Source organism: Tamandua tetradactyla, chromosome 6 (genome assembly GCF_023851605.1).
Source record: "Tamandua tetradactyla isolate mTamTet1 chromosome 6, mTamTet1.pri, whole genome shotgun sequence".
Classification (NCBI taxonomy): Eukaryota; Metazoa; Chordata; class Mammalia; order Pilosa; family Myrmecophagidae; genus Tamandua; species Tamandua tetradactyla.
Window position 1 is genome coordinate 57,664,945 of NC_135332.1, and position 26,756 is coordinate 57,691,700.

The window sequence follows — 26,756 nt, forward strand, 5'->3', positions numbered from 1 at the left end:
GGCAGGTGGGAGTAGACAAAATGAAGCAGTCAGGGAGGCTTCTTTGAGGGAGGGAGGTGTAGAGGAGGCTGAAGCAACCAGGAAGGCCTCCTTGGAAGAGGAGGCTCCTGGAGGCGGCGCGGCTCCAAGGCGCTGCCTCACCTGCGGCCCCGCCGCCGCACTCTCGGCCGCCGCCTCCGCCCGCGCAGCCCGGGTGCAGCTCGCCAGGACCACGAACCCAGATGGGTCGCGCGGCGCGGCCTCCACCACGCACGTCTTCACAGACGTGGTGCCCAGATCGATGCCGAGAATGACCGACCGCGCATCCATGCCCGCGCTGCCAGACGCAGCTTGCGTTTACTGCCCCCAGCGCTCCCACCCGTAAACCTGACCCTAAGAGAGGCGACTTAGTCAGGCCTCTCGTGCCAATCCTTCAGCTACACGCAACATGGCGTCCCCTCGTCTTCCCATTGGTCGAGAAAGGAGGACCCCAAAAGCATCACTCGCGGCGGGCCCCGCTATAGGCGGAAAGCAGGTGGAAGGCGGGACCAAGACTGCCACGCTCTGTCTCTCCCTAGTTGCGCTGGGTTGCCTGAGAGGCCCCGGAGGTTCCGAGAGCGCCTGTGTCTCTACAAGTGGCTCCGTCCTCTCTCACACCCGCCTTTGCCAAGGCGCCTACGTCCTTCCTCTCCGCCTCACTCCTGCCCAGCTTTATCGGGTTAAGACTCGCAAAAACTACAACTCCCAGAATGCATCCCGCGAGCTCTGTAAGGGCCAGGTGACCTCTGCCCCGCCCTCACACGAAGTCACGCCGGCCGGGAGAATTGTACACAATCTTGGAGCTGCACCTGGCCGGAGGTTTGTGCTCTCCTGAGGTCGGTCCCCGGAGCCTAAGGACTCTCAGGTGAGAGTCGGCGCGTCCCGGATAGACTCCCGCCCATTTCCCAGGCGGAACCCTTGAGGCCCACAGAATGGCATTTGCAAGTCCATAGGAAGCCTGCGGTGCACCCAGTCCCCCTCAGCCTCGCCTGCGTTCTATCCCTTGTCACCAGCGGGGGGAAACGGCTCTAATTCCGACATCGCGACATTAGACGCCCCCCCCCCCCCGAAGGGCCTGGGTGGTGGCGAGCTGAGGCAGGGGACACGGGCTTGCCGGGGTGGTATGGGTGGCGCTAACCCTTTGTTAGTTTTGAGCCTTTCTCCCGCCTCCTGCTCAGTTACCGCCTGGATTCTGGGTCGGAGAGTGCAGATTGCTTTGGGAAAAGGAGCCGCTCAGAGGACTGTTCCCTAGCTCCTACTGAGCGCTGAGCAGCGTGCTGGGCTCCAGGAGAGCCCACCGCCCCGCCCTCCCGGCTTTCAGCCTAAAGGAAGGGAGGACAGCGGGGTCCTGCTTTTTCAATAATATTGAGGATGATAACAGCCTAGACACTTAGAGCTTGCTAGATATCCCAGGAAACAGTGATTGTCACTTTATCAGTGTTTCTCACCTTTTTGTTGTTGTTATCACATCCCTCAACAGCCCCTCAACCCCGTGCCAAGAAACTTTTTAGACATTTTTTTTCCTAATCAGCCCCTCCACCCTCCCCCTTAACACCATGGCATTTTAATTCCGATGGTATACTCTTTATCCGTTTCCTTAATGTCGTCCTTTGAGGATCACAAACCGTTGAAATATCAAAAGTTCCCTTCCCTGCCCACCAACCAGTTTTAGCTCTGTTGATAACATTTTCTCATTTAAGTCTTATGAGGTAGGCATCACTGCCTCTATACTCACAATAGGAAATGGAAGCTTGAGGAGGTTAAGTAGCACCCAAGGGAGAGGAGCCCAGGTTCAAACTTGTGTACTCTGTTATCACCTGGGCACACATTCCTTCCAACTACCTGTGTTCCCTTTCTAAGAGGAGAGACCCATGGAGTTCCGGGCTGTAGAACAGAAGGCAGCACTAAGATACCTGGCAGAGGGGAGTTACTGTAAGAGACCCCTAATGTGGGTTGCTCCAAAGGAAGGAGTGAGTGATGGGGAGGAAGGGGAGGCTTCTGCAGCATCTTTGTGAGACCTGGATGGTTAGGATTTCCATGGGAAGAAGGGCCTGCTTGACTGAGCCCCCATTAGCGTGAAATTGTCTGTTTCTACCATGTAGCTTTCACAAAATACTAGTTGTAGTGTATAATTATTAATCTGATCTTATTTTTTTAAACATTTTAATTGCCTTATCGCTCAGTGTTACTCTATCTGTTCTGACATCTTTCCTCCATCCAAGGTGTTTCAGCCTTTGGGGCTAAGGGACTTTTGCTGACTACATGTTTGAGTTTCTCAGCTCATATTCTGCTCCTGCAGAATGAGAGAGGAGGCAGGTAGGCCTGATAGATACTCCAGCTTTCCAGAGGGAAACCCAGATTCTGTCCTGGGGAACAAACTGAATCCTGAACTTGAGGGCATGTGGCAGATGTGAGGGGCAGAGAGTGGCATGGGAGAGAGGAAGGCCTGTAGAAATTCTATATACAAAGGAGAGCAGCTACCCACAGGTCAGAATACAGAGAGCGGAAACTAGAGGGTACAGTACAGGGCTAGAGCACCAGAGAATGCAAAGCAGATGGGAAAGTCCCTGGGACAAGATCTCTTGGATCAGGGAGTGCTGCACCTGGCAGGGAGTACCCCAGAGACAACGGGGACAGACTGCAGTAGTCAGGGAGACTTCTTTGAGGAGGAAAAGAAGTTTAAAAGGTTCTTGGAGGCCTTTTTGGGAAGCTGAAAGCAGAGTAGGAGCAGAAATGTTTCCACACAGACCCCTCCCAGATCTTCTCACAGTTTGCAGGAACCTCAGAGGCAGTCAGGGTGGGAGAGCCTGAGCACTGTACACTGAGGCAGCATGTAGAGACCAAGTTACAGATGTCCTTGCTGCCCCATCCTGACCCGTGGTTCACCTGCCATGTGTTGGGCTTATGGGTATGCAACAGCCTACTCCCTCCCTAAATTAACAAGCTGCTCCAGGGCTGATCTGAACTTGTCCATTCCTGTGCTCCCATCAGGAGTGATGCCTGCCAGGTCTAGAGAGATGACACTTATCGAATGAAAATGTCTTAGTCAAGGTCAGTTGATGCCATTAGCCCTTGGACTCTCATCCCAAGACATGAAATGGAATTAACTGTTAGGTTTTTATATACATACAAAATATATAGAAAGTCATATATTTGACCACAGTTTTAATAACTTTTTGAAGAAGAAGAAACAAACCTCCTACTCAAGAAAATTTACATTCTTTCCACCTATTAACCTACTTTGCAAGAAGCAGTTGAAGAGGGAAAAATTTAGGTCTTTGTCCACTTCCTCAGGGTAGGACCTTACACAACCCACTTAGCTGCTCTGAGCCCATTTCCCCATTTACCAAAGAGATAAATCTTTCCTGGGGTCCCCTTTTCTGAGGTTGTGATGCAAAGCCTGTGAGGTCATAGGTGTAAAGTGAAAGTCTCTTATGAGCTGTCCTGTGCCACACTTCCAGTTGGCATTATGTCTCCTTGATTCTGAATTGATTCAACTTTAATTTTAACTTCTGTTGCTGTTTATTTTTCTTCCTAGTTCTTTGAAATTGAAGAACATGATAAGGAATTGGCTGATTATTTTTACCCTTTTTCCCCTGAAACTCGTGGAAAAATGTGGTAAGTTTAGAAATGGGCCATCAACTTTGTAAAGAGGGAAATGGCAACTACGGAGTGAGTAGCCTAATTTCTTTGTGGCCAAGGGTTTAGTTCTGTCCAGATGGCTGCATATGCCTGTCTGCCCCTTGGCCAGCCACAGGGCTGGTGGAGCAGACCCAAGTCTGCAGTCCAGAAGGATTACAAGGAGCCAGATGCTCCAGGGTCCTTGTTGCCTTTTCTTATCACTAAAGCCAACACTTGGTTCTTAAAGTCATACTATGCAGATGACTCTCAAAGTCAGACTGGAAGCCTATGTCTGGGACAGTCTCTGTAAAGAAAGGATAATTCCCCTGCCCTGTGGACCTCATAGCGGGAGTTGAAGATCTTGGGAGATGCTGCAGAGGCAGGTGAGGTGGTGGCCAGCCAGCCCTAGACACTGTGGGGAGTCTACCTGGGCATCCCCTTGTAAGCTGAAAAGACCCAAGTTGCAGCAGCTGAAGCAGAGCTAGGGCCACACAGAACACAGGCTGGTTGTCAAAAAATACACCAGGGTTTGCCCATCCTTGTGAGGCCTGACCTTGAAAGCAGGCCCCTTGGAGGTCCACATCATTCCAGCAATTCTCCCACTTCCCAAAACATTTCTCTAATTCCTTCTAAAAAGAACTGTGTCTAGCTGTGCAAGGACACCAGGCTCATTATTTTGATCTTGGACGTTGCTGTTGCCAAAAAGCAAATATGTCTTAAAATCCCTGACCGAAGATTTTCAAGTGAACCTTGTGCAAACAGCAAAAACCCAGCAGGAGTTTCCCAAGAGCCCTGCACGAGGGCTGTACCATTACTGTCATCTGGCCTCTTGAATCTCTAAGGAAACAACGAGTCATCAGATTGATTCCACTGGGTTTGTTAAATGATCAGTCAGGTTACTTTGCAGTCACACCTTGTAGATAAGTAATTTCCAAGAAAGGACCTTTGAGAAAGATCCCAGTGTTTCTCAGATGGGCCCGTGTCTCAACTCACTTGGGGATTACCTGTAAAAAAAAAAGACCCATAGTTGTCAAAGGCCCACTTCAGAGTATAGATATGTGTATATTTGGGTTTTTGCACATGCATGCATGCTCACTTTATAGCTCTGTTATCAATTCTAAGGTATTCCCTTGGGAGAGAACTGCAACTCTAGCCACTACCCTGCTTATACAGAAGGGAAACTGAAAGAGTAGGTTTGCCCAAAGTCACATAGCTAGAAAGTAAAAAAAAAGCTGGGACTAGCATATAGGAACCCTGCTCCATTATATCACTTTGCCTCATTTCCTGAATGTCCTTTGCTGAATAGTGGAAGCTATAAAATCAGGTTCCTGGGATTGGGTTTCTAACTTCATCCTGCTGTGCCTTTCTTCTCTTTGCTTTGAGGAGAGATCACTGAGGACCTTAGATGATTGGCCTTCAGAGTTCTCCCTATTTTTCAGATGAGGAAAATGAGGCTCAGAGAGGTTAAGTACCTTACCCATGCTCTTGCAGCTAGGAAGTATTGGAGCCAGAATGCAACTTCAGGGCCCAGTCTCTCAGCTACTGAGTGAGCTATCTTCTGTGGGTAGTAATAAATGGGAATTCAAAGTTCCATGATCTGCTTCTTTAAGAGCTTACCACCTCCTCTTTAGGAGACTCTGGAAGAGTTAAGGCCATGTGGATCTCCAATTCATGCCAACCACCTTCCCAGCAAAGCTGTAGGATGAAAGGTGTGGGTGGCTGCCTAGCATCACTTTCAATAGACATCATCATGTATCCCTGTCCTGGGCACCATCCTATTAGAAACTTGCAGATTCAGGAACTTGCTTATCAGTTGTGGGCCTCTAGCTTACTGGGTAAAATTTAACAGGCAGGGACATTAAGTCCTACATTTGTCCAACTAGGGCAGCCCAGGACAAAACCTCAGATTACTATCAGAGCAGTGAGTATGGAATAAGAAAGGGCAGAGTTGCCAAAGCTGCCTCGGGGTCCTGAGTCTGCATATAAGGGAGGGACTATTCTGTTCTGCTCTGAGCAACTTGGCCTCTGCAAGGGCCAGAGTGGGTCCCTCTGAGGAACCCAATGAGGGGCAGTCCTAAGTGGAAATGGAGACCCCACACTGGAAGCCTGGAGACTTGCAGCCTCAGGGGACAGAGCCTTCATCTCATTCACATGCACAGGCCTAACATAGAGAAGTCATCTCAGACATGGTCTAAGAGGCCCCAAGTAGCAGAGCCAGACCAGTAGGGCAGGTTCCCAGGGAGTGATTCCCTTGGAGGAGATTCCCTTGGAGGGTATGAGGTTACCATCCCTGGAGGTATCCAGGCTGAGGAAGAGAAACTACTGGGTAGGGGTATTGAGGAAGGGAACTAGAAAGTTAAATTAGGTAACTTTTAAGTACCTTTCTAACTGAGCATCTAAAACTTCCCATCTCAATTCTTCATGTTATGCCTTTGAAGGTCTGGGTAGAGGGAGACTTGGGCCCTGCTTGCAGCCTGTATTCCTTCAAAAAACATCTTTATCAGAGTTGAGTACAAGATTCATGAGCATGCCCTCTAGGCTACACATACACCCTCAGGCTGTGAGGCTGTGAAGTTGTGAGGCAGGGTAGGTGAGCTGGGCCGGTGTAGCATGTGCTTGGAGCACACATAGAGCTTTGGTGGAAGACAGACATGTGAGCTGCCCATTCGAACACAGGAAGAGGTCAGAGAGGCTAAATCAACCATGTTCTGTGGCCAAGTTGCTCCGTAGTACTTCCCAGCTCTCCCCAGGGGGCCTGTTTGTCTAAACATCTTAATGCTAAGAAACTGTTCACCATTCTTCCCCCATGCCCTGATACATAGTCAACCTCAGGAAAGGGGATCAGTGAATGGATTGAGCTGGGTTAGCAAGGGAGCTCAAAGGAGATTCTTTAGAAACAGGTTAAAGTCTGCATTTTCCAGTCCCAGATCATTGCTTGAATTCCTTGCAACAAATTTTGGGCCCCATTGTTCTCAAACTCATTCTGGGCAACTCAGCCACAGACCCTCAGATCCTGTCAGGGGAGGGGGAGAAAGAAACATTTTCTGCTTAGGCCTGTGTCCTCCCTTGTCTCCATTTCTGGCAGCATAATGAGGTCTTGGGTTTCCAGTCCCATCAATTAACCTCTTAGAACCTCCAAGTTTCTACCCAGAAACTAGCGATCGTCAAGAATCAGAACTCATGAGTTCAGATGTCAGAGGCCCCCCATCCTAGTTTCTCCCCATGAGCCTGAATTCTCTGACCTAATCATTTGTCATTGATTTGGGTCCTGCCAGAGTCAACCATCAACCTCACTGTTCCTCCTGTTGTGAAGCTGGAAAATGGCAGCTCAACCAATGTCAGCATCACCCTTCGGTGAGTTCCCAGGCCCAGTCTACTCACCCCAACTCAGTCACTTCATGAACTACTCAGGGCTGACACCCTGCCTCTGTCTGTTTATATTTCAAGTCTGATGCTGTTGCCTCTTAACTATAAGCCATGCCATAGAAAAATAAACACTAGCTCAAGGCTGCAGACGGAGGTCCCAAATTAGAACCTCCCCGTCCTCCAATCCTTACGATAGGAGGAAGAGGACAGGGACTTCTCACCAGAGCCATGTACCTTTTCCCCAGGCGAGAAGAGCCCATGAATGACCAGCGGTTGACGCCTGACTATAAAGTGGTCCTTTTCAAAGCTCTGCACATTTAGAGAGACTCCTAAAGATCAGGGGGCAAGGAGCTGAGCTCCCGGCCAGCATTTCTGAGGTTGCTTATAGAGCCAAAAGCAGAAGTGACTGCATCAGGTGGATCCCATTTGACCAGCTCTTATGCTCAGCCGTTGTCCAGAGAGTCTTTCTTGCTGATGTCTGCTGAATCAGGCTTAAAAGTCCCATCCTGGTCCAGAATGGCCGAGAGCCTACCTCTGCCCTCTGTATCCTTAGCTACTTTGTCCTACTCTTATCTCCCAATCATGAGGATTCCCTGAAATAAAGATTTAGAACCTTATCTTTTTCTCTGGACCCCCTCTTCTCTTTGCTCACTTCTCCCGGGACCACAGGAGGTTTGATCTCAAACTAATATTTGGTACCAAGGCACCATAACAAGCCTACCCTTCCATTCCCAGCTCCTGCCATCTTTGCACATCAGCACCTTGTAAATCTTACAAGCCATCCTTATACCACACCCTTCCCTCTCTAGTATCTGAATGGCTTTCCTCTGCCTTCCAATTAACTTTAGGCCTCTAAGCCCGGTTTTGAGGTCCGTCACAGGCTTCTCCCAGCTGGCATGTCTACCTTATCTATACCCTGCTCCCTTCTTATGTTCTTTCTGGAAGTCTCACCTTTGTTGGTCAAATCTTGACCTTCCTGCAAATCCCTGCTCAGATCTGAGCTCCTCGTGGAAGCCTTTCCCCTATATGACATCTTATACCTGAGAGAGAGAAAACACTTAAAGAGCAGGGACTCCAACCCTTTTCCCCTTGGAGTCAGGCACATAGCATTTCCTAACCATAATTGTTTGAGAAATGACAGCCTGGGGTGAAACCTAGAGGGTTGGTTTAGATCTTATAGTAACCAACTTCTTAGAAGTAATCCAACTCTTTGTCTCCCATAGGCATCCGTTAAATGCAACCTTGGTGATCACTTTTGAAATCACATTTCATTCAAAAAACATTACTATCCTTGAGCTCCCGGATGAAGTAAGTAATGAATATGACTGATTGACAGAGTAATGCTGAGTAATAAAACACACTTTGATTAAGAGCTGTGAAAATTAGCCATCTTTTCTTTATACCACAAGGCTTCGCCTGTTTCATCATTCTGGAAGTCTATGATTTTAGCCTTTTGGCCTCTTTGGGAATGTAAATTTTATGCTTTCCCCCATATAGGTAGAATTAGGAAGATAATGGTAAGAAATATGAGGCAAAAATGGTTCTGAGAATGCTGAAGAAATTCTTAAGATGGTTTTCTAAAACTTTGCTGTTTAAAGGGCATTCCAGGGGCCAGCAGCATAGGGTTTACATGAAAACCTGATTCAAAATCGGCATATCAACAGGAGCCCCAGGTGATTTGGATCATCCTTAGAGTTTGAGAAGCACTGCTCTGAGACACCACTGGTGGGGTATCATTTCCAAAACCTAGGGCCAGAGGCTGGTATCACAGAGACAACTAGTTATAACCTTTATGCATTTATCTGTTTCTCTGTACCCTGCTTCCACCTCACGAAGGACTTGAGCCAGTTTCATCAATTAGGGGAGGCACCAACCCAGAGGGTAAATAAGGGGTAAAACACAGAGATGAATCCAGGGATGAGATTGATACCCAGGAGGCATGTCCTGAGGGCCTGTGTAGTTAGAGAGACATGGAGATTGTCTGCACATCAACGTGGACCTCTCTAGCAGGCAATCAGTATTGCCACAGTCAGGACTGTCTGAGAATCTGCAGTCTTAAAAAATTAATTACTGGGAGAGGAGTCTCAGAGTATCCCCCTGAAGGGACCCTCCGTGAGAGGCCAGTCATAGCCTCTGGTGAACACACTACATCATCAGCAGGGCCATTTCTCTTAATTTCCCATGCTCCTGCCCCAGGGCATGAAGGCAGGGCAGAGGAGAAAAGCAATTGACTGTGACAGCAGGTTCTGGCACTCAGCTCTCTGAGGTCTAACTTGATCCACAGATCACATTTAGGCTCTTGGAGGAATAGATGCTAATCCTTAAGGGACAGATATCTAAGTGGAAGTATCTTTTAAAATTTGGTGTAAGTCAAGCATAATACTGAGCAAAAGAACACTTCAGCAAAAGAGACTGTACAGTACAATTCCAGGTATATAAAATGCAAACATAGAACTCATCAATGACGTTAGGATAGCACTTACCTTTGGGGATTGGGTATGACTGGAAAGGAGGAGAAAGGGGCTTCTGGGGTTCTGGAAATGGTCCATTTCTTGATCTGGACACTGGTCATATTCAGTTTGTGAGCATTTCATCAAGCTGTGACATGTCTTTTCTGCATATAGGCTATAGTTCAACTTAAAAACACATATTTTAAAATAGTCAGATCCATTTGTAGGATCACCTATGTGGCACTAGCCCCCATTTCCAGACTCAGGCCTCACTGTCTGCCTCATCCAGCTCTAACTGCTCCTTTCAACTACCTTTGCTTTTAGAAACCATGGTTAGAATTTGGGTGTTGGAAAGCCCAGGAGCCTGATGTAAGACACTTCACCAGGCACATCGCAGCTTCCTCGTTCATAGAAATTGGGTTACTCATGTCTACTGGACAGGATTGTGAGGATTCAGATACAACAGCAAGCATAAAATGTCTAGGATTTTACCTGTTACCAAGAAAGCCCTCATAAGAAGTACCGAGAGCTAAGATTTCATTCTGCCATGTATAGGTCAATAGCTCCCTGCCTGGTTCCAGAAGGGACTTGGTGGACACTTCTAAACAGGCAAAAAACGCTGCAAGGAGAATCTGTTACTAATATGAAAATAACTCGTTGATAGGAAAATAAAATAGAGCCAGGAGCAATATACATCATGCAGAGGTGGCTTGTAAAACATGGACCATAAATTGGGTTCTAGGCTTTGTGGCAGCCACTTACACTATTTCAGCTGTTCTGGTAAAACCCCTGATTTCTGAAGCTAAGACCAAAAAAAAAAACAAAAACAGTGTTTCTAGGGTTCTCATAAAGAAACCACTGATAGTTAATGAACAGCATCCTCAGAAAAACTTTGAAGACAAGCTGCATGGGTCCCTTTACATAGGTGGAGGGTGGGACACAGAGCATTATAGTTTCAGGTGGCACAGTTTCGGTCAGTAGAGGCATCCTCCAAGCTCCTTACCACTCTGGGGGATTGGGAAAGCATATGTTGCAAACAGGCCTGTGAGTACTGTGGGTAAGAATGTCCTCCCTGCCCAGTCTCTGGTGAGTACAGTTCCTGTTTTGTCACTTGGCAGCTAGCACGGGGCAGACATCCTAATAATGATGGAAATAGAGGCAATATAGTAACCATAGTATAGCAGTGGTAGTAAGCACCTAAAAGCTTGCTATGTGCCAGGTACTGTACTATAAACCTTATAGGCATATATGGTTCATTATCCCCATTTTACAGTTAAGCAAACTGAGATCAGAGAGCTAGAATAACTTGCATGAAATCACATGGCTAGCCACAGGGGGAGAGCTGTCCTACCTTCTGTCAGAGATAAGGAGGACCATTGTTCTGCCCAGAAAGTCTACCACAGAGATGGGGGAAGCCAATTTGAATTGGTGGGTTGGACCAATGTCTCTCTCCTTGGTTAGCAAGTTCCTTGAAGATGGCGTGCATGTCTGATCTGTCCCCCCATTCCCTAGTGCGAAGCCTGGACCTGGGCACTCGATGGGGCTTTCCATGTGCAGCAGCCAATTGAATTGAGGCTTCTTAACAGGTTGTGGTACCTCCTGGAGTGACAGATGCCTCTTTCCAAGTGACGTCTCAAAATGTTGGACAAGTTACCATTTATCTGCATGGAAATCATTCCCAGCAGCCCGGGTAGGCTGGCCTTAGCCCAACGGGGCTTTCTGTAATGAGAAGGGAGGCAATGGGGGGCCCTGAGGTGGGGGCACTTCCCTCAGAAGCCCAGCCTCAGCTCATTCCTGTCCCCAAATTCCTTTCTAGCCCAAGAATACGCTTCTTGGTGATCCACAGCAGCATTGTGAGCATCATAAACCAAGTAATCGGCTGGATCTACTTCGTGGCCTGGTCCATCTCCTTCTATCCTCAGGTGATCAAGAACTGGAGGCGGAAGAGGTAAAGGGCTAAGCTTCATATGCACATTCATCTGGGGGTGGTAAAACTGAGGCATTCCAGTGTGGCTGCCGACAGCTCCTCTTCCCACTCTCTTTCTTCTCTTCTCTCGTCCAATCCTGACATGAAAGCTCTCTTCAAGAGCCTGGGGTAGGATGTCCAGAGCTGGGCATCTGGTTCATCACCCTGTGAAAGCAACCAAATGGAGCCTGGACTGGGTGGGTGAAGGTTTGCTCTGACTCTGCTCTGCTCTCAGCTCTTCTAGTCCGGAAAGAATTAGGTGTCAAACCATGCTATATCGCCAGAACTGTAGTGTTTAGCCTTAGAGATTAAAGAAGTTCCAGCCTTTCCTTTTAAAGACAAAGCAGCCCTGGGGCTGCAAAATGTCCTCTGGACCTCAAATAGGAGTGTGAGCTGGGGCTGCCTGGCAACTGGGATGGTTAGTAGCCCCGTTGTGCCAATTCTTAGGCATTTCTTCTCCATCAGATGCATCTCCCCAAAGGGAAGGGTTCTTCTTGTGACCTTGCACATAACCAGGGGGCAGAGTGCCACAGCAGCCCAAGGGAGTGTCAGGTGGACCTGTCAGGTGGCACCTGTGCCCTTGGGTCTCCTCCTCACTGTGCGGGGTATTTCCTGTGGTAGGCTCTGCCCTGGACCTGCTCTTTGGTGACACTCATTCCTATTTAATCATCTGCCTTGTGGCGTACAATCATCTTGGGAGGATTTGTTGCCTACAGTCAACCTTGAAAGCATGGTAACCCACAGGGCAATGCCCAGTCTGCCATCTACCAGGTGTGCAGGCATCCTCCCTCCAGCTGACCTCTCACAGGAACCAGAATACAGAGCCCCCCGGCCTGGTGTCTGTTCCTGAGACAGACACCTCACCCCCTACCACCTTGGTGGGCACTTTACCAACAGCCATTTCTATGCTCCCTACAGGAAGAGAAAGGAGGAAGCTGGGGACTTCCTTCAGGTGCTCACCTGGGCCAAGCAGCCAGTTTCCAGTCAACACCCTTCCTGCTGCTGGAGACAAATTGGCTTTTGCCCAAAGCACCAGTTTTTCTAAAAATCAGTGTTGTTTTCTGCCTTTTAATGACGTGTTCTAATGGGAAGTGCTCATCATTCCTAAATGCCAACAGGGTGTCTGCATTTGGGTCCAAGGCTGAGATAAGGCCGTATGGAAGGTCAGCAATGAAGTGAAGGGCTTTGGCACTGACTGTCTAAAAACTACCCACAGAGAACTGGCAAATGGGCAGGGTGGCCAGCTGCCTCCTGGAGCTCCTGGAACCTGGGCTCGGCCTGCCCCTTGGTTTTGAGTTCTGTGCCCTCTCCACAGATTGACTAAGCTTTCATCCCCTACCATGTTCTGACCTCATTCAGCAACCCTAGGATATAGGAAATAATGTCTCATTTTATAGGGAGGAAGCAGTTAGAATGCTTAGAATGATTGGCTGTGGGTCCACATGAGCAAGTGGTCGGGCAGGAGTCCAAATATAGGTCCCCTCTCCAAAGTCACTGAGTGCCTTTCCCTGATGTGGCCCCAGCACATCTGGGAAGAGAGTCTTTGTAAGTCTGAGCTCATCAAACTCACCTCCAAGCTTCCAGTAGCCTGAAGGGCACTGTGCTCAGTCCTACCCCAGGGCTTCTGTTCCTCTGGTGGGTCCTGTGCAGCAGTGGGAACCCCATCCTGGCTACTGCTTGGAGCAGGGAGGGCCACCTGCTAAGAGCCCGTTCCAAAAGAAGGACTTCCAAGCCCCAGCCCAATCCCTGCACTCTGTGGCTCAGGGATAAGGCCTTTGTGTCACCTCCTAAAGTCTTGGACAGCTGCCACACATCCCCAATCTTCTCTGGCCTACTATATCCACCCACTGAGCAAGTCATACTACCTACAGTTAGCAAGATGGGGGAGCTCAGACTTGCAGCAGATATTGGATCCAATCCCACCACCTGTGTGGCACATTCTGATTGAGGGCCTGCCTATACCTGTCAGAGACCCTTGGCTGCCATCTGCCATGGGATGGAGGAGATTTGGGGAAGGGGGTTGGGCTCAGAGCCTGTGCCACCTACTCTACACCTAGATCTCGCCTTGGAGTGCCATGTTTGGTGAGCCAGCAGCTTCTCAGCACCCTCCATCAGTATCTCCCAAATGCAAGTGTTCCTCTTCCAAGGCATTCTCTTCCTTGGCCAACCACACTGCCATCCATCCAGTTGAATGGGGTCATTGACACCATCCCTCCTCCTTCACCTCCACACCCCGTGCATCCCCAGACTGATTAGTTTTTCCTCCTAAATCTCCCTCAAATCCAATCAACTTTGTTTCCAGCTTCACCATTATCCGAATGCCAGCTGTGTCACAGATCACCCAGGTTTCTGCTCTGACATCCTTATGGATCCCCACTTCCTTCTTGCCCCATTGTTTCCCAGAATTCTCTCTGAAACCAGAGTGGTCTTTTCAAAAATGAAATCTAATCACATTGCCTCCAGTGTCTTCCCGTTGTTCTTCACATGAAAACAGAATCTCAGAATCTAACATGGCTTCCTCTCTGCCTTCCCAGCCTCATCGCCCACCAGCCACCCCTACCTTTGCTCCAACTGCCCGCATGCTGTTCCCTGTGTCCTGAATGCTCTTCCCCATGTGGTTGGCCAACCACACTGCCATCCATCCAGTTGAATGGGGTCATTGACACCATCCCTCCTCCTTCACCCCCACACACTGTACATCCCCAGACTAGGTACTTCCCACTCATCGTATGCTCACACTCAGGGTACTTCTTTAGGGAGGCTTTCTGAACTCCCTGATGAGACCAGACCCCTATCCCCTGGTCCTGGAGGACTCCACCTTTGAGTTTGTGACAATTACAATGTTATTTTTATTTGGGATTGCTGATTAATACTTATGTGCCACTACTTAGGAGGGCAGAAACTGTTGCTTTCTCATCAGCCCCAAGAGTCTAGCAATACCTAGAACGTAATGGACTCACAGTACTTGTTGAACGTGTGAATGAGCCTGCCTGCCAGAGGCATGGTCCACCATGATCAGGGGTTCCACAGTCTGTTGATAAGGGCAGAGAGTGGCCCTTCCAGCTACAAAGGCATTCCCCACCACCACTCCCCACAATTTGATCTGTGTCTCCATGTAGCAAGGACACAAGCTCTGCTGCAGCCCCCCTAGCCATGTGGGTCTCTGAGGGTGCTGCTGTGTGTGGAACCAGGGAAGGAGATGCTTCCTTTCTACACGAGGACTCCAGACCTCCTACTGGGAGTGAGGACTTGATGAAGCAGTGTAAATCTCCATAGAATGGGGGGAGGGAAAGGAGGAGGACACTGGCTCTGAGAGGGCAGAGGTGAGTGGCATCAGTTGTGGCATCAGAGGGACCTAAGGACGGTGCTGTCCTTGCAGAAAGGCAAGCTCCCCTTCCCTGTGTGCTGGGAGCTCTGCCCCTCCTGTTCCCCCCATCCCCCCAGGGGCCCCAGCCTCACCTTCTGCCTACTGTGGTCTCTCCCCATAGTGTCATTGGCCTGAGCTTTGACTTCGTGGCCCTGAACCTGACAGGCTTTGTGGCCTACAGCGTGTTCAATGTCGGCCTCCTCTGGGTGCCCTCCATCAAGGTATGCTCTGCCCTCCCACCACAGTCACCCACGCTGTCCCGTGGCATGCTTGCTTCTCACCACCCTGCTTCTCCAAATAGGAGCAGTTTCTCCACCAGTACCCCAATGGGGTGATCCCCGTGGATAGCAATGACGTCTTCTTCAGCCTGCATGCGGTCATCCTCACCCTGATTGTCATTGTGCAGTGTTTCCTGTACGAGGTGAGAGCTTACCCCCTCCAAGGGCTGACAGGCTACCCCACCCACTCATGACCCACATTCCACCTTTCACCCATACCTTCTGTGTTACACGGAGAACTTCAGAAAGGAAACGTGCTGCTCATGCCTTCAACATCTATTTACTGGTGCCCAGATCATATGCCAGACCCCGTGATGGAGCACAGAGAACATCATGCAAGTCCAAGCCCTCGGGGCCCCCAGCCTGGGGTGAGGGACACAGAGAGAGGCAGTGACGACCCAGCAAGCCGAGAGCTGTGTGGGACAGGAAAGACCAAGCTGCTTGTGGCGGCAGAGCAGGGGCTCTAAACTCAGCTGGGGAAAAATGAGGCAAGGGCACCGGAGGAAATGGGGCCAGGGTACAGTCCATAGGATGAGTTCCTTTCTGTTGGAGATGGGGAAGTGGAGAGGGTAGGGCCCTCCCAGGGAGGGGGAACAGGGGCTTTTAAGAGGCATTGTAGGCAGCTGGTTTGATGAGGGTTCAGGATGCCAGTGGGGAACAGACTCAGAGAGGTGTGAGGAGTGTTGCCTGGGAGGCCAAAGAGTTTAGGCTTAGTCTTGCTGATGGAGAGGACAGGCAGGGGAGGGTTGGGGCTGGGGTTTCCAGGGGTCACTTATGTTCCCAGCTTTTCCTTCACTCCTCTGCTGCATCACCTCCCTCAGAGGGTTCCCTTACACACAACAGGTCAGCAGGGGCTGTTTGCCTCCCACCTCATGCACCTTCTAGGTTTCTTTACCCTTGGCTGAGAGGTCTCCTTCAGAATCAGCTCTGAGCAGGCACCTATTTCTGCAAAGTGAGAGCAGAGAATAGAGGTTCTTGCCAGTCTAGGGGGAAACTGGAAAGTCCAAAATGGACTGGGCTGAAGACCCTGGAGAATGGAAAGGGTGGTAAGACTATAACCCCCATCCCAGCCATCAGCTTACTCTGTGACCCAGCTGGAGCCCCACTGGCTCTGGAATCTTCTCCCCTACCCCTGCATTTCCCCCAGCCATGGCTCCCCTCTCCTACACAGATAGTTTCAAGGTCAGAGCCCACTTCTACCATGCTCTCCCCTTCTAACCCAGCTCCGACTGGCAATCCCCTATCTGAGACCATGCAGTGGCTCTCTCACCCCAGGTTCCCCCCCCCAACCTTTACCCCTCACTTTCATCCTCAGCGAGGCAACCAGCGTGTGTCCTGGCCTGCCATTGGGTTCCTGGTACTGCTGTGGCTCTTTGCTCTCATCACCATGATTGTGGCTGCAGTTGGAGTGACCACATGGCTGCAGTTCCTCTTCTCTTTCTCCTACATCAAGCTCGCGGTCACGCTGGTCAAGTATTTTCCACAGGTACCTACAGGGTCTTCCTTCCCTTTCACATGTCTGGTAGCATGAGCAGGATGAGTTGCAGACCTTCGGCCCTGCTCCCAAGGGGCAGCTCCTGGCTGGGGTGAGGTGATGTGGTTAGAAACGTATGGTGGGAGCTAATGAACCCAGCAGGCGCGGCACTGGGCATAAAGCCTGTTGTCACTGCTGCTTCCTCATCCTTGGCACCTGGAGTCACACAAGGAAGTCAGCAGAGACGTCTCTGACCTCACACGCAGCTCTAAAAGTGGTCTTTTAGTCTCCCAGCTGCAATGAGAAATACCACATATTGAGTAGGCTTAACAACAGGAATTTACTGGTTCACAGTTCCAGAGGCTAGAAGGCTTGCCTCCTTCCTGGATCGGTATTTTCGGGGATGAGGGACACAGAGAGAGGCAGGGATGACCCAGTAGGGCCAAGAGCTGTGTGGGACAGGAAAGATCAAGCAGCTTGTGGAAGCAGAGCAGAGGCCCTAAACTCAGCCAGGGAGGAGCGAGGAGAGGGCACAGGTGGAAATGGGGCCAAGGTGCAGTCCATAGGGTGAAGTTAGTCAGCAGTCTTTGGGGTTCCTTGGCTTTTCCATCACATAGTAGTGCACATAGCAGCATCTTTCTCTTCTGGGTTCCTTTTGACTTCCAGTTTCTTGTTTCTCCCATGGCTTCTCTCTGTGGCCTTCTCTATAAAGGCCTCCAGTAAGGATTAAGACCCATCCTGATTCCGTTGGGCCACACCTTAACTGATGATCTCATCCAAAGGTCCTGTTTACAATGGAATGGGTTTACACCCACAGAAATGGAGTAAGATAAAGAACATGTTTTTCTGGGGTCAGTAGCTCCAAGCCATCACAAATGGTCATGCAGATCATTCCCCTTGTCCATGTTTCAGGTTTTCCTTAAGACTTCTGTTCTTCTACTGCCACTGTCCCTGTCACCACCCCTAAGACCCCTCACAGGTAGGAGCAGGGTAAGCAGGGGAGATGAGAGGAGGAAGCCCATACTGTAACCTTCACTCCACACTGAGATACCTTCCTTGGGAGTCCTCTCCAGGGGCCTCCTTGGGGACCGTTAGCCCCCAGGGACTCCAGTGTGCAAGTCCTCAGAGTTCTACTCAGATCCAGGGAATTAGAGCTAAGCACTTCTCCCTCAGCCTGCATCTGATAAAAAAAAAAAAACAGTGGCCCAAGACAAGGTCAAGTTTGAAATAGCTGCTAACTGCAGACTTCAGCCTCTTCATCTAGACCCCATTTAACTGGCCCCATTTGTAGTAGAGAAGCCCCTTTTCTCCAGCCCTGTGAACTTTGGGTTTTGTGGGCTTAGAGGAAGGAGAGCATTTTGGCTGGGAGTTGGGGGTCAACCTCTTGGAGGGCCTGGAAACAGAAACCAGACCCTTAATGATGAGCAGAAATTCACTGAGTGGCCAAGAGGGGAAGGGCATTCCATGCTGGGGTTGCCTGCATAAAGGCACAGGGAGGAGGCCTTGGCTTCCTGAGCAGCGCTGGGGATGTTGAGGCTGAGAAGGCAGGTCAGGTCCCAGCGGGTAGAGAAGAAGGCTTTTGAGTATGGGAAGGTCTTGAGGGACATGGAGCCTCAGTCCCTGAGCATAGAAGACTTAGGGCTGGGAAACCTGGGAGGTTGGCATTGTCCAGGACTCGTGAGGTAGCAACAAGTGTGGAAGTGGGCAGGAAAGAATCTCAGGACAAAAAAGGGGTCCTAACTGTTGGCTGACTAGGAGAGGACCACTAAAGAGGCCAAGGCCTCCTGCCCAGGTAAGGCAGGAGGTAGTGCACTCAGAGGAATCCTGAGGGTGCTGTGGCCTTGCAGGAAGGATGGTGGGGCATAAGAATAGGGAGGTCCAAGGAGACCCACCCACAAGACCTGGGGAGCCTGAGATAGCATGGGAGCCCAGCAAGAGCTGAGAAGTTCTCAGCTTCTCTCTATACATGAGGAAACTAAGGTTGGAGAGAAGCCAAAGAACTCCCCTAAGGCCACACAGTTCCAATGTGGACCTGGGAATCCAAAGCAGGCAGTCTGACTCCCAGCCCATGTTTTTCACAACATTGAGTCCAGGCTGAGTCTGAGGTTAATCTTCACTGGAGGTAAGAAGAAAACTCCGACTTGCTGGAAAGCATGATAGAACTTTGTTCCAGAAAGGGGAAGGATGAGGAAACCCAAGAATGCAGCATCCCCTCCATCCTTTTGAGCTGTGAGGTGCAGGGATAGATAAGGGAGGGCTCTGTTTGCTCTAACTGCAGACGAGACCACAGGCCCAGCCCAAACTGTTCCCTTGAATGAGGTTTATCACAACCAAAGCTCATTGTGTTCCTTGGAGTCCAGGCCTAAGCACATGAGTGGGAGGAATTAGAGCCACTTTTGTTTCAAGTGAAGGTCACAGGACTCATGAGACTGCTGCCCAGCCCCCTCACCGCCCTCTGTCTCTTCCCCAGGCCTACATGAACTTTTATTACAAAAGCACTGAGGGCTGGAGCATTGGCAACGTGCTCCTGGACTTCATTGGGGGAAGCTTCAGCCTCCTCCAGATGTTCCTCCTGTCTTATAACAATGGTGAGTCAGCCAGCAGGCTGCCAGCCCACCACCTTGTGGGCTGAGGGTACAGGGCAGGGCCAGCCTTCCCGGGATCCCAGCCAGGGCTACCTACCTCCCCACCCTCCACCCAGATCCTGTAGCCTGGGAATCCAAGCCAATTCCATCCCCCAAGGTGAGACTCTTCTAAGGGGTCTTTACAGCTGTAACTAGAGGATTTGTGATTTCCTCCCCTTTTCAACCACCACCACCCCATTACATCCCAGCTGCTTTAGGGGATGCCAATCTAAACCAGCTCCACCCCCCTCTGACTCTTCACAGACCAATGGACACTGATCTTCGGGGACCCAACCAAGTTTGGACTCGGCATCTTCTCCATCTTCTTCGATATCATCTTTTTCATCCAGCACTTCTGCTTATACAGAAAGAAACCAGGGTACGACCAGCTGAACTAGCACCCAGGGACCCAGTATAAACAGCCCAGGCCCTGGACCCTGGTTGGGGAAGGCTGGACCCTCTTCCTCAGGGCCAAACAACTTAACCACGAACCAGCCTGCCTTTGTCCAGGCTGGGGAGGAACCTCCCTCTTGGACAGACACCTGACACGGCTCCAGGACTAAAAGTCGGACCGCTGGTGACCTTCTCTAGAGGCCTTAGCCCTTCTGGGCCTTCACTGGCCAGGCATCTGGCCCTCCTGCATCTTGATGCCACCATCTTTCTTTTCTTTAAGGCTTCAGGCAATATGCACAAGTTCTGACAGCCATCCCAGGGAGGATTGAGTGCTGAGCTTGGACCCAAAGGCCTTGCCCCACGCCTCCAGTTTTTCTGAGAGCAGCCTGAAGGGCTGACCTTGCAGCCGGGAGAGCCAAAGGTGTTTTGCTGCCACTGCTGTGTTCCCAGAGACCAAGCAGCCAGGTGCTGGGGCCGGTGGACTCAGAGGTGCTGGTGGCGGAGGGCCAAGACTTGGGGGTTAGGCCTTGGGTCCTTTCTCTGAAGGCCACATTGTCTGAACACTTACACTCCTGACACTCCTTCTCCATAACTCAACTTCCATGACTGCAGCTGCAGGTGGCCCCACTCAGGGCCAGGTGGGGGATAGTATCTCTTAGCCTTTGAGGCACCCACTAGATGCTCCTGAACTGGACTCAAGCCCAAAGCCCTCTAGATCCTTGTCACACGAAGTCAGATTATCAGACTAACCCCTTTGCATTTCTCAGAGAGAGATGTCTTAGAAATGAGTGGCTTACTTTCTCCTGCCCTCTCTGCCTACCTCCTTTCCCAGAGTTAGGATCCTGGGGTTCTATCTGAGCCCCTCCTCCTGCTCCTTACCTTGTGTCTGGAATGCAGGACACACACACACACTACCAGCCAGTGCCTTAGAGGCCTGTTAAACCTGCCAAAAGGTGAGGGCAGCACCCCAGAAGGGGAGGGGCAGGCCCCTTCTCTCACTTGCCCCAGACTCCTACCTGAGACTCACCAATGTTTTGGCTGTCAGGGGCCTCAGAAAAGGACTTACAACCACTTCACACAATCCTCACAGGCCCCATCCTGTTCCCCAAACCCCCTCCTCTCCCACCTAGAGCTGCTGTTCTGACAGCAGGAGAGGAGGGTCCCAGGACGTGCCTTGTATATACCTTGAGTTTGTCAGTCTCCTCAGAGACTTTTTTCTTTTACTACAAGGTCAATATGAGGGGGGCTAGACCCCTAATTAAAACCTGACTTGCTCTCTCTCTCCACATTCTTGGAGCATGTGCTAGATCAGGAGGTGGGTGTGTTGACCTTTAGAATCAAGTCCTGGGGCTTAGTGAGGCAGCCTTACTGACTTGTAAGGAAGTGCATAGGGCTGTGAAGTTCACTGATCCCGTGGTGGCCGCAAGCTGGCCCAGCACTTTGTCAGGGGAGCCCTCGGCTGGTGCAATATGCCAGCCTGCTCGGGCCAGGCCAAGAGCAAGCAGTGCTGAAGCCATGGGCATGCCACCACTAGGGAAAGAGGCCATATTTATCAAATCCTCTATCCAATTGTAACAAATCTCAAAGAACTTAGGGTCTTATCTCCCTGTCTGATTTGAGCAACACAGTGATTTTTTAAATACACTATTTCACCTGAAATTCCAAAACCTTGCCTTTTCCAGCTTTGTGGCAGCTCTTGGAAAGTAGTATTTCCCCAGTTGCCAAAGCACTACTGTGGCCAGGTGGTAGGGGCTATGGGCTGGGCCGGGGGTCACAGTAGGCTGGCTATAACTCAACTCCAGACCCCTGTTTCCAATCCCCAGTGTCCAAGGGAGGGAGCTGCTCCCAGATCCATGTTCATGCCTGGCAATGACTTTTTGGAACTGGGACTGCTGCCAGCAGAGTGCGGCAGTGGAGTGTGCGGCCACCCCATCTGCCCCTGGAAACATTTGGGGTCGCATTACTAGCTGTGATAAACCAAATGCTCCTAAGTCTTAGGGAGCAGGTGTTTTTCCCTGTGTTCCCGAGGCCCCTCCCAGGGTTACACAGGGGGTGTTGAGGGCGCTCAGGAGCTCCACAGTGAAACAGCCCCCTCCCCTTCTTCCTTTACTCCACCCCTCGACCTCACCCTACCCCCGTTTCACTGAAGGTATTTTCAGACCTTCCCACAGGTGTTCCTGAGGCACCATCAGCCCCGGATTTCCCTGAGAACAGCTGCTTCACCCCAGAAGCACAGGGGCCAGGTCAGCCAGCCTTAAAACCAAAGTTGTCACCCCAAACCACCCCAATACCCTACCCCAAGCTTCAGCACAGGCCCCTTCTGGATTCCAGCATGGTTTATTGGGCACAAGAAGTCACATGTGGGGCAGCATTATACTGCCCCATATCCACAGGAAAGAAAGGCTTGTTTAACTTACCAAGAGTAGTTACCCCTAAATGTGAATTAGTGAGCTAAATCCAAAAGTAGAAGTGGCATCACCAGATATGTAAGATAAAAACGCTTTGTATCAAAGTTGTGATTTAAAAAAATATAAAAGTTAAACCCACAGGCATAGAGAAAAATGGCAATCCTGAAAGCTGCCCTGAAATGTCAATCTTGAACCTCAACTAAATCCTATAGGCAGGTGGAACCTGGGGAGGCCAGCACCCCTCAGGGGAAGTGGGGGTGTGATGGGGTGACATGAGCCTGCCCAGCTTCAGTCTGGGTGAACCTTCTTAGTGAACCTTTTTAGTGCCTCTGGTAGTGTATGTATCAAGTACCCATTTGGGGAAGGCAGGGACAAGCATGGGGCATAGGCACTGCAGAGTTTAGACAGGAGGGCAAGGCAGAGCCCTCCCACCTGCCGTGCATGGGGAAAGGGCCAGACCTGCCTGTCATTTTCCAGCTTTGTAGCAGCTCTTGGAAAGTAGTATTTCCCCAGTTGCCAAAGCACTACTGTGGCCAGGTGGCAGGGGCTATGGGCTGGGCCGGGGGTCACAGTAGGCTGGCTGTAACTCAACTCCAGACCCCTGTTTCCAATCCCCAGTGTCCAAGGGAGGGAGCTGCTCCCAGAGCCTCAGGCAGTGGTGGGAGAGGGGAAGGAGAGGGTAGGTCAGGCCTCAAGGACATGCTTCCGGGACCAGTTCCTGCCCTTTTGCGGTGAGGCCCAGCACTGGGCAAACACCAGAAGGAGGGGCAGACAGAGGGTAGAAGTGGCATCACTGTACAAACAGGCGGCAGGCACTCTTTGGGGACCATGGCAGTCTGCTAGGACAACATCGATTGCTGCACAGCCTTCTGTAGTGACTGCCGTGTCACCAGCAGGCGCACCACCTCCTCCGAGCGCTTGGTGAGCCGCTTCCGGGCCTGGTCGTGCGTGACCATGGTCATGTCCCAGCCATTCACCTGGCCCAGGGAGAGAACACAGCACACCTCAGCTCCCCATCCACCCTCTGGGGTCTAGAAAGACAAGCTTTGGAGGGTCTAGGTCACCCAAACAGGATCCCAACCTGGGCTGGGTGAAACCAAGCACCAGGGCCAAGGTACTCAGAAGAGGGAGAGCCGGCTTCTGCTGAGGACAACACCAGCATGAGCTCCAAAGGAGCTTCGGTGAGTCTCTCCCAGGTGTTCTAGGAGGGCTGGGAGGCAGAAGCATTCCAACCCTCAGGTGTTTCAGACCCTCTGGCTCAAACCCTGTGTTCTTCCTTTGGGACCTGTTACCTGCATGATCTTGTCTCCAATCTGTAGCCCAGCAATTTCAGCAGGGCCTCCCTCAGACACCCGTGTGACATAAATGCCCTGGAAAGAAACAATCTTGTGGTTACTGGATTGGCCCCTTATCATGGACCAGAGCCCAGCATGGTGAATTTCCAACCATCTGTCCCTGCACCCAGCCTCTCAGGCACTCAATCAGTAAAGCTGATTATCTGTGGGGTAGGTGGGAAACCTCACCAGCCCCATAATACTCCCATCCCTGCTGCTCCTGGGCTCTGTCTGAGTCAGCCATCTGAGCCCTCTTTGGGAGACTCAAGGAGAGCTGGAGAGGACCACCCCCCACTGACACCCTTACTTATTCCCACCAGAGCATTTATTGGACCGTCTTTAAGAGGACTGGGAAAGATGAAAACAGCATCATCTACCCGGACCCAGGAAGTGAAGACCCATCATATCAGGTCTTGTGCCCCACAGAGAGATCCCAGGATCCACCTGCCCCCACCCCCCTCACCTTGTCTGTCTTATCTTCCGAGAAGGGATTCTGGGAGGGATCCTGGTCAATTCCACCTCCAATGCTGAATCCCAAGATTAAGTTCTCACCTTGACGCAGCTTATGAATTTCAACTCTTTGCTGGCAAAGAAAAGAATGAGTGTGAGGAGCAGATCTGGTCTGTGTACCCCAGCAGGAGCCCGGGCTGCTATGACTGCACAGAGCCATGTCAAGGAATGGGCCCAGGACCATCTGCAGGAATCCAGCTGGTCAGCAGCCTGGGAGGCTGAGGTTTGGGACTCAACCCAGCTACAGGGACCTACGCACACAGCCTTCTGTCCCCAGCCTCTCCCCTTCCCCTGGTAGTCCCCAGCCCAGCTTTAATCAACATGTGTGCTAAACTCTTCCTGGCCCAAAAGCCATGGTGGCTGAGGGTGGTAGGCCCATCTCCTAAGGGGAGAGACCACACAAGCAAGAAGCCTTCAGCCTGGAAAAGGTGCAGGCACTTTGTTGCGACAGCTCAGGTTGCAGAGCCAGCCCTGCAAGAGCAGGAGAGGAGATGCTCCAGAAAGGTGTCAAAGACCAAACATGCACAAGAAGGTGAGGAAAGGCTTTCCTGGCCAAGGGAACAATCACAAAGGCTTGAAGGTGCTGTAATCTGTGAGAGCCAGGTATAAAGCCCAGGCTGTGGAACTGAGAGGTGAGATGAGGCTGGGGCCAGTGCAGGAAGGCTGTGGGAAGCAGGTGAGGCCATACTTCCTAAGCCCCAGGCAGTGTGAGGTAGGAGTGCCCTAGGGTTCTCTCTCACCCTGCTCTGGGGTTCAGCAGGCATCCTCAAGTCACAGATACTATAAGCTGGGCAGATCACTCCACCCCAAAAGCTGGGTGAAATAAAAGCAAGAGGTGACTTCATCTGGGTCTGAAGGGGACTCACGAAGGTGGGATCATTAGCAACAGACTTGGAGGGTGATGAGTAGTTTTTCCACCTCACTTTGACCCGGAGCCCACTGGGGTGTGGCAGGGCAGGGAATGGCCAAGATTGAGTGCCAGAACTGCCACTCAGTCAGTAGGGACTATAGAAAAGGCCTCCCACAGGAGCAGGGGAAAGTGAGATCAACAGACTTGGACTGCACATGGAGGAGGAAAGATCCGAGACGACACCCAGCTGCCCTGCCTGGGTGAACACAGCCTTCTCTGAGACAGGGTCCAGGAGGAAGATGAGCGTGCTGAATGGGACTGCCGGGCGCCATAAAGAAGGTAGGATTCATGGAGCCAGAGTTCAGAGAGGCCAAAAGAGTTTTAACATTCCCAAAATGTTGACGTGGGAGAGGGTGGGGGTCTGAAGAGGAAGCTTCCTCGCCGCACCCCCAATCCAAGAGCTGAGAGAGAAAGAGAAAGAGAGAGGCCAAACCTACCCATGTGTTTAGGCAGGAAACCCTACCTAGAGAGGGTAGGACTGTGCAAAGGGTACACAGCCAAGAAGTCTTGGTGTTAGTAGAATTGGGAGGAGAGGTCATGGTCCTTCAGCTTTAAGCAAGTCCTTTGGACCAGCCATGACATGAGGGGCAGGAAACAGGAAGCATGACCCACTGGAATCAGAGGTCTCATGCCCCAGATGAAGAACAAGGGGCCTGTTCCCCGACTCCAACACGCATCTCAGCACTGGTCCCAAGGTCAGAAAACAGTACAGGTACAACATGTGCTGGGAGTTAGGGTCCTCTCACCCACTTGCTAAGTGAGGTCAGGTAGGTTGCTGCCCCTTTTTGACTTCACCCCTGCACCCCTTTTTTTCCAGCTAAGTTGTAAACTTGGCTCCTCTCGGGCAGCTAGGAATCTGGAAAAGCCAAAGTGAAGCTCAGGACAGCTGTCAGCAGGTCCACCCTTGTTGCCTTGTAGCATGGGCTGGTGCTCTAAGCTCACTCTCACATGCCACCTTTATCAGAGACTTCTTGCCACCACCCGCCTGACCTGATACTGTGGCCAATCCCTCTGGGCCCTGTATTCCAGGGCTAGGAATTCCAGCTTCCTCATCACCAGCCCCACAGACAGTTCCTCCCATTTTCTGAATCCTCTGGGGAGTTAGGCAGGAAACCTGGGGGAATACTTTATGACTGGACATCACCAGGCTGCTGAGACTTACTTTCCCCACGTCTGCCATCGGGTTGGTCTCCCATTCGTCTGTGGCCCTGGGGTCTCGACCTAATGTCCCACACCCCCTTCTTCCCTTTTTCTATCCTAGGAACACCTGGCACCAAGACAAGACAAGCGGTCTGGAGGCTGAGGATCCAGCAAACTTTGAAACAGGATCGAGCCACTTGTATGAGCCTTCACTCTGGACGGGATGGCAGGTAAGTCCGAGGAGGCGAGGCTGGACGCGAGGGGAAAGGGACTGCCGAGCAAGCTGCAGCCACCCTCACCCCTACGGTCAAATCTTCCTCCGCTGGGCGGTGGCGGCTGGAGCGGAGGAAGCATTTCCTCATTCCAGAGGCTGCGACTCATCGACGTCGGGGCCGGCGACCGCCCCCCGCGGCTGCCCAGCTGGAGACACCGAGGCCGGAGGAGGGCCGTGCTTTCCCAGGCTCCCACCGCCAGGGCCTTTTTTGTTCGTATTCCCCGCCTTAGTCCTCCCCAACAGCTGTTCCCGGGCTCCGGCCTCCGTCCAGGGTCTCAGGAGGCTCTGAGGTCCCTGGCCATCTCTGTCTTACGGCTGGGGAAGCTGCGGCCCCCTCCAGCCAAGAGAGGACCTAGGCCCAGGACGCCAGTTTGCAGGAGCCAGGGCTTGGACGCTCTGTCAACCTGTTTGGGGTGTCAGTTTACCAGTCGGCAAAGTGGGGGCAAGTCAAGACGAGAAGGAACCCACGCGAACGCACTCACCACCACGGCGGTAACCGGCTGGCCCGGGATGTAGGACATCTCGACCCCAATCCAGGTTAACCAAGCACCGCTCAGCGAAGCCAGCAGCAAAATTCACCCCGGCCGCGCCCTCCCTGGTTAACAAAGACAGCCCAGCTAGGC

General features: G+C 51.4%; 3 protein-coding genes across 7 annotated transcripts in view; 1 reads left to right on the plus strand and 2 right to left on the minus strand.

Annotated features, from left to right (window-relative positions):
* Positions 1-760, minus strand: part of SHPK (sedoheptulokinase) — a 33,230-nt gene extending 32,470 nt beyond the window's left edge. Inside the window, exon 1 of the mRNA XM_077165564.1 lies at positions 142-760. Within this exon, the coding sequence (XP_077021679.1) occupies positions 142-309 (168 nt within the window). The 5' untranslated portion in view covers positions 310-760. The remainder of the gene's footprint in view (positions 1-141) is intronic.
* On the plus strand, positions 395-23,727 carry CTNS (cystinosin, lysosomal cystine transporter). 4 transcript variants are annotated; one of them, XR_013177794.1, is made up of 13 exons: positions 395-883; positions 3,557-3,636; positions 6,915-6,993; positions 8,229-8,313; positions 11,042-11,145; positions 11,272-11,403; positions 14,910-15,009; positions 15,090-15,209; positions 16,382-16,552; positions 19,011-19,128; positions 19,429-19,543; positions 19,838-23,146; positions 23,620-23,727. XR_013177794.1 is itself a non-coding variant. In XM_077165565.1 (12 exons), exons 2-12 carry the CDS (start codon positions 3,576-3,578, stop codon positions 19,884-19,886), a joined length of 1,134 nt encoding a protein of 377 aa, XP_077021680.1. In that variant the 5' UTR covers positions 395-883; positions 3,557-3,575; the 3' UTR covers positions 19,887-23,565. The 4 variants fall into 4 exon arrangements, 3 of the variants coding, with proteins under 3 accessions (XP_077021680.1, XP_077021682.1, XP_077021681.1); XM_077165565.1 differs by lacking the exon at positions 23,620-23,727 and having other exon boundaries at positions 19,838-23,565; XM_077165567.1 differs by lacking the exons at positions 395-883; positions 23,620-23,727 and adding an exon at positions 1,400-1,988 and having other exon boundaries at positions 19,838-23,565.
* Positions 21,876-26,750, minus strand: TAX1BP3 (Tax1 binding protein 3). 2 transcript variants are annotated; one of them, XM_077165568.1, is made up of 4 exons: positions 26,616-26,750; positions 23,763-23,882; positions 23,258-23,335; positions 21,876-22,942 (listed from the first exon to the last, which is right to left on the minus strand). In XM_077165568.1, exons 1-4 carry the CDS (start codon positions 26,652-26,654, stop codon positions 22,805-22,807), a joined length of 375 nt encoding a protein of 124 aa, XP_077021683.1. In that variant the 5' UTR covers positions 26,655-26,750; the 3' UTR covers positions 21,876-22,804. The 2 variants fall into 2 exon arrangements, with proteins under 2 accessions (XP_077021683.1, XP_077021684.1); XM_077165569.1 differs by lacking the exon at positions 26,616-26,750 and adding an exon at positions 25,882-26,537.
* Positions 26,751-26,756: the final 6 nt, after the last annotated feature.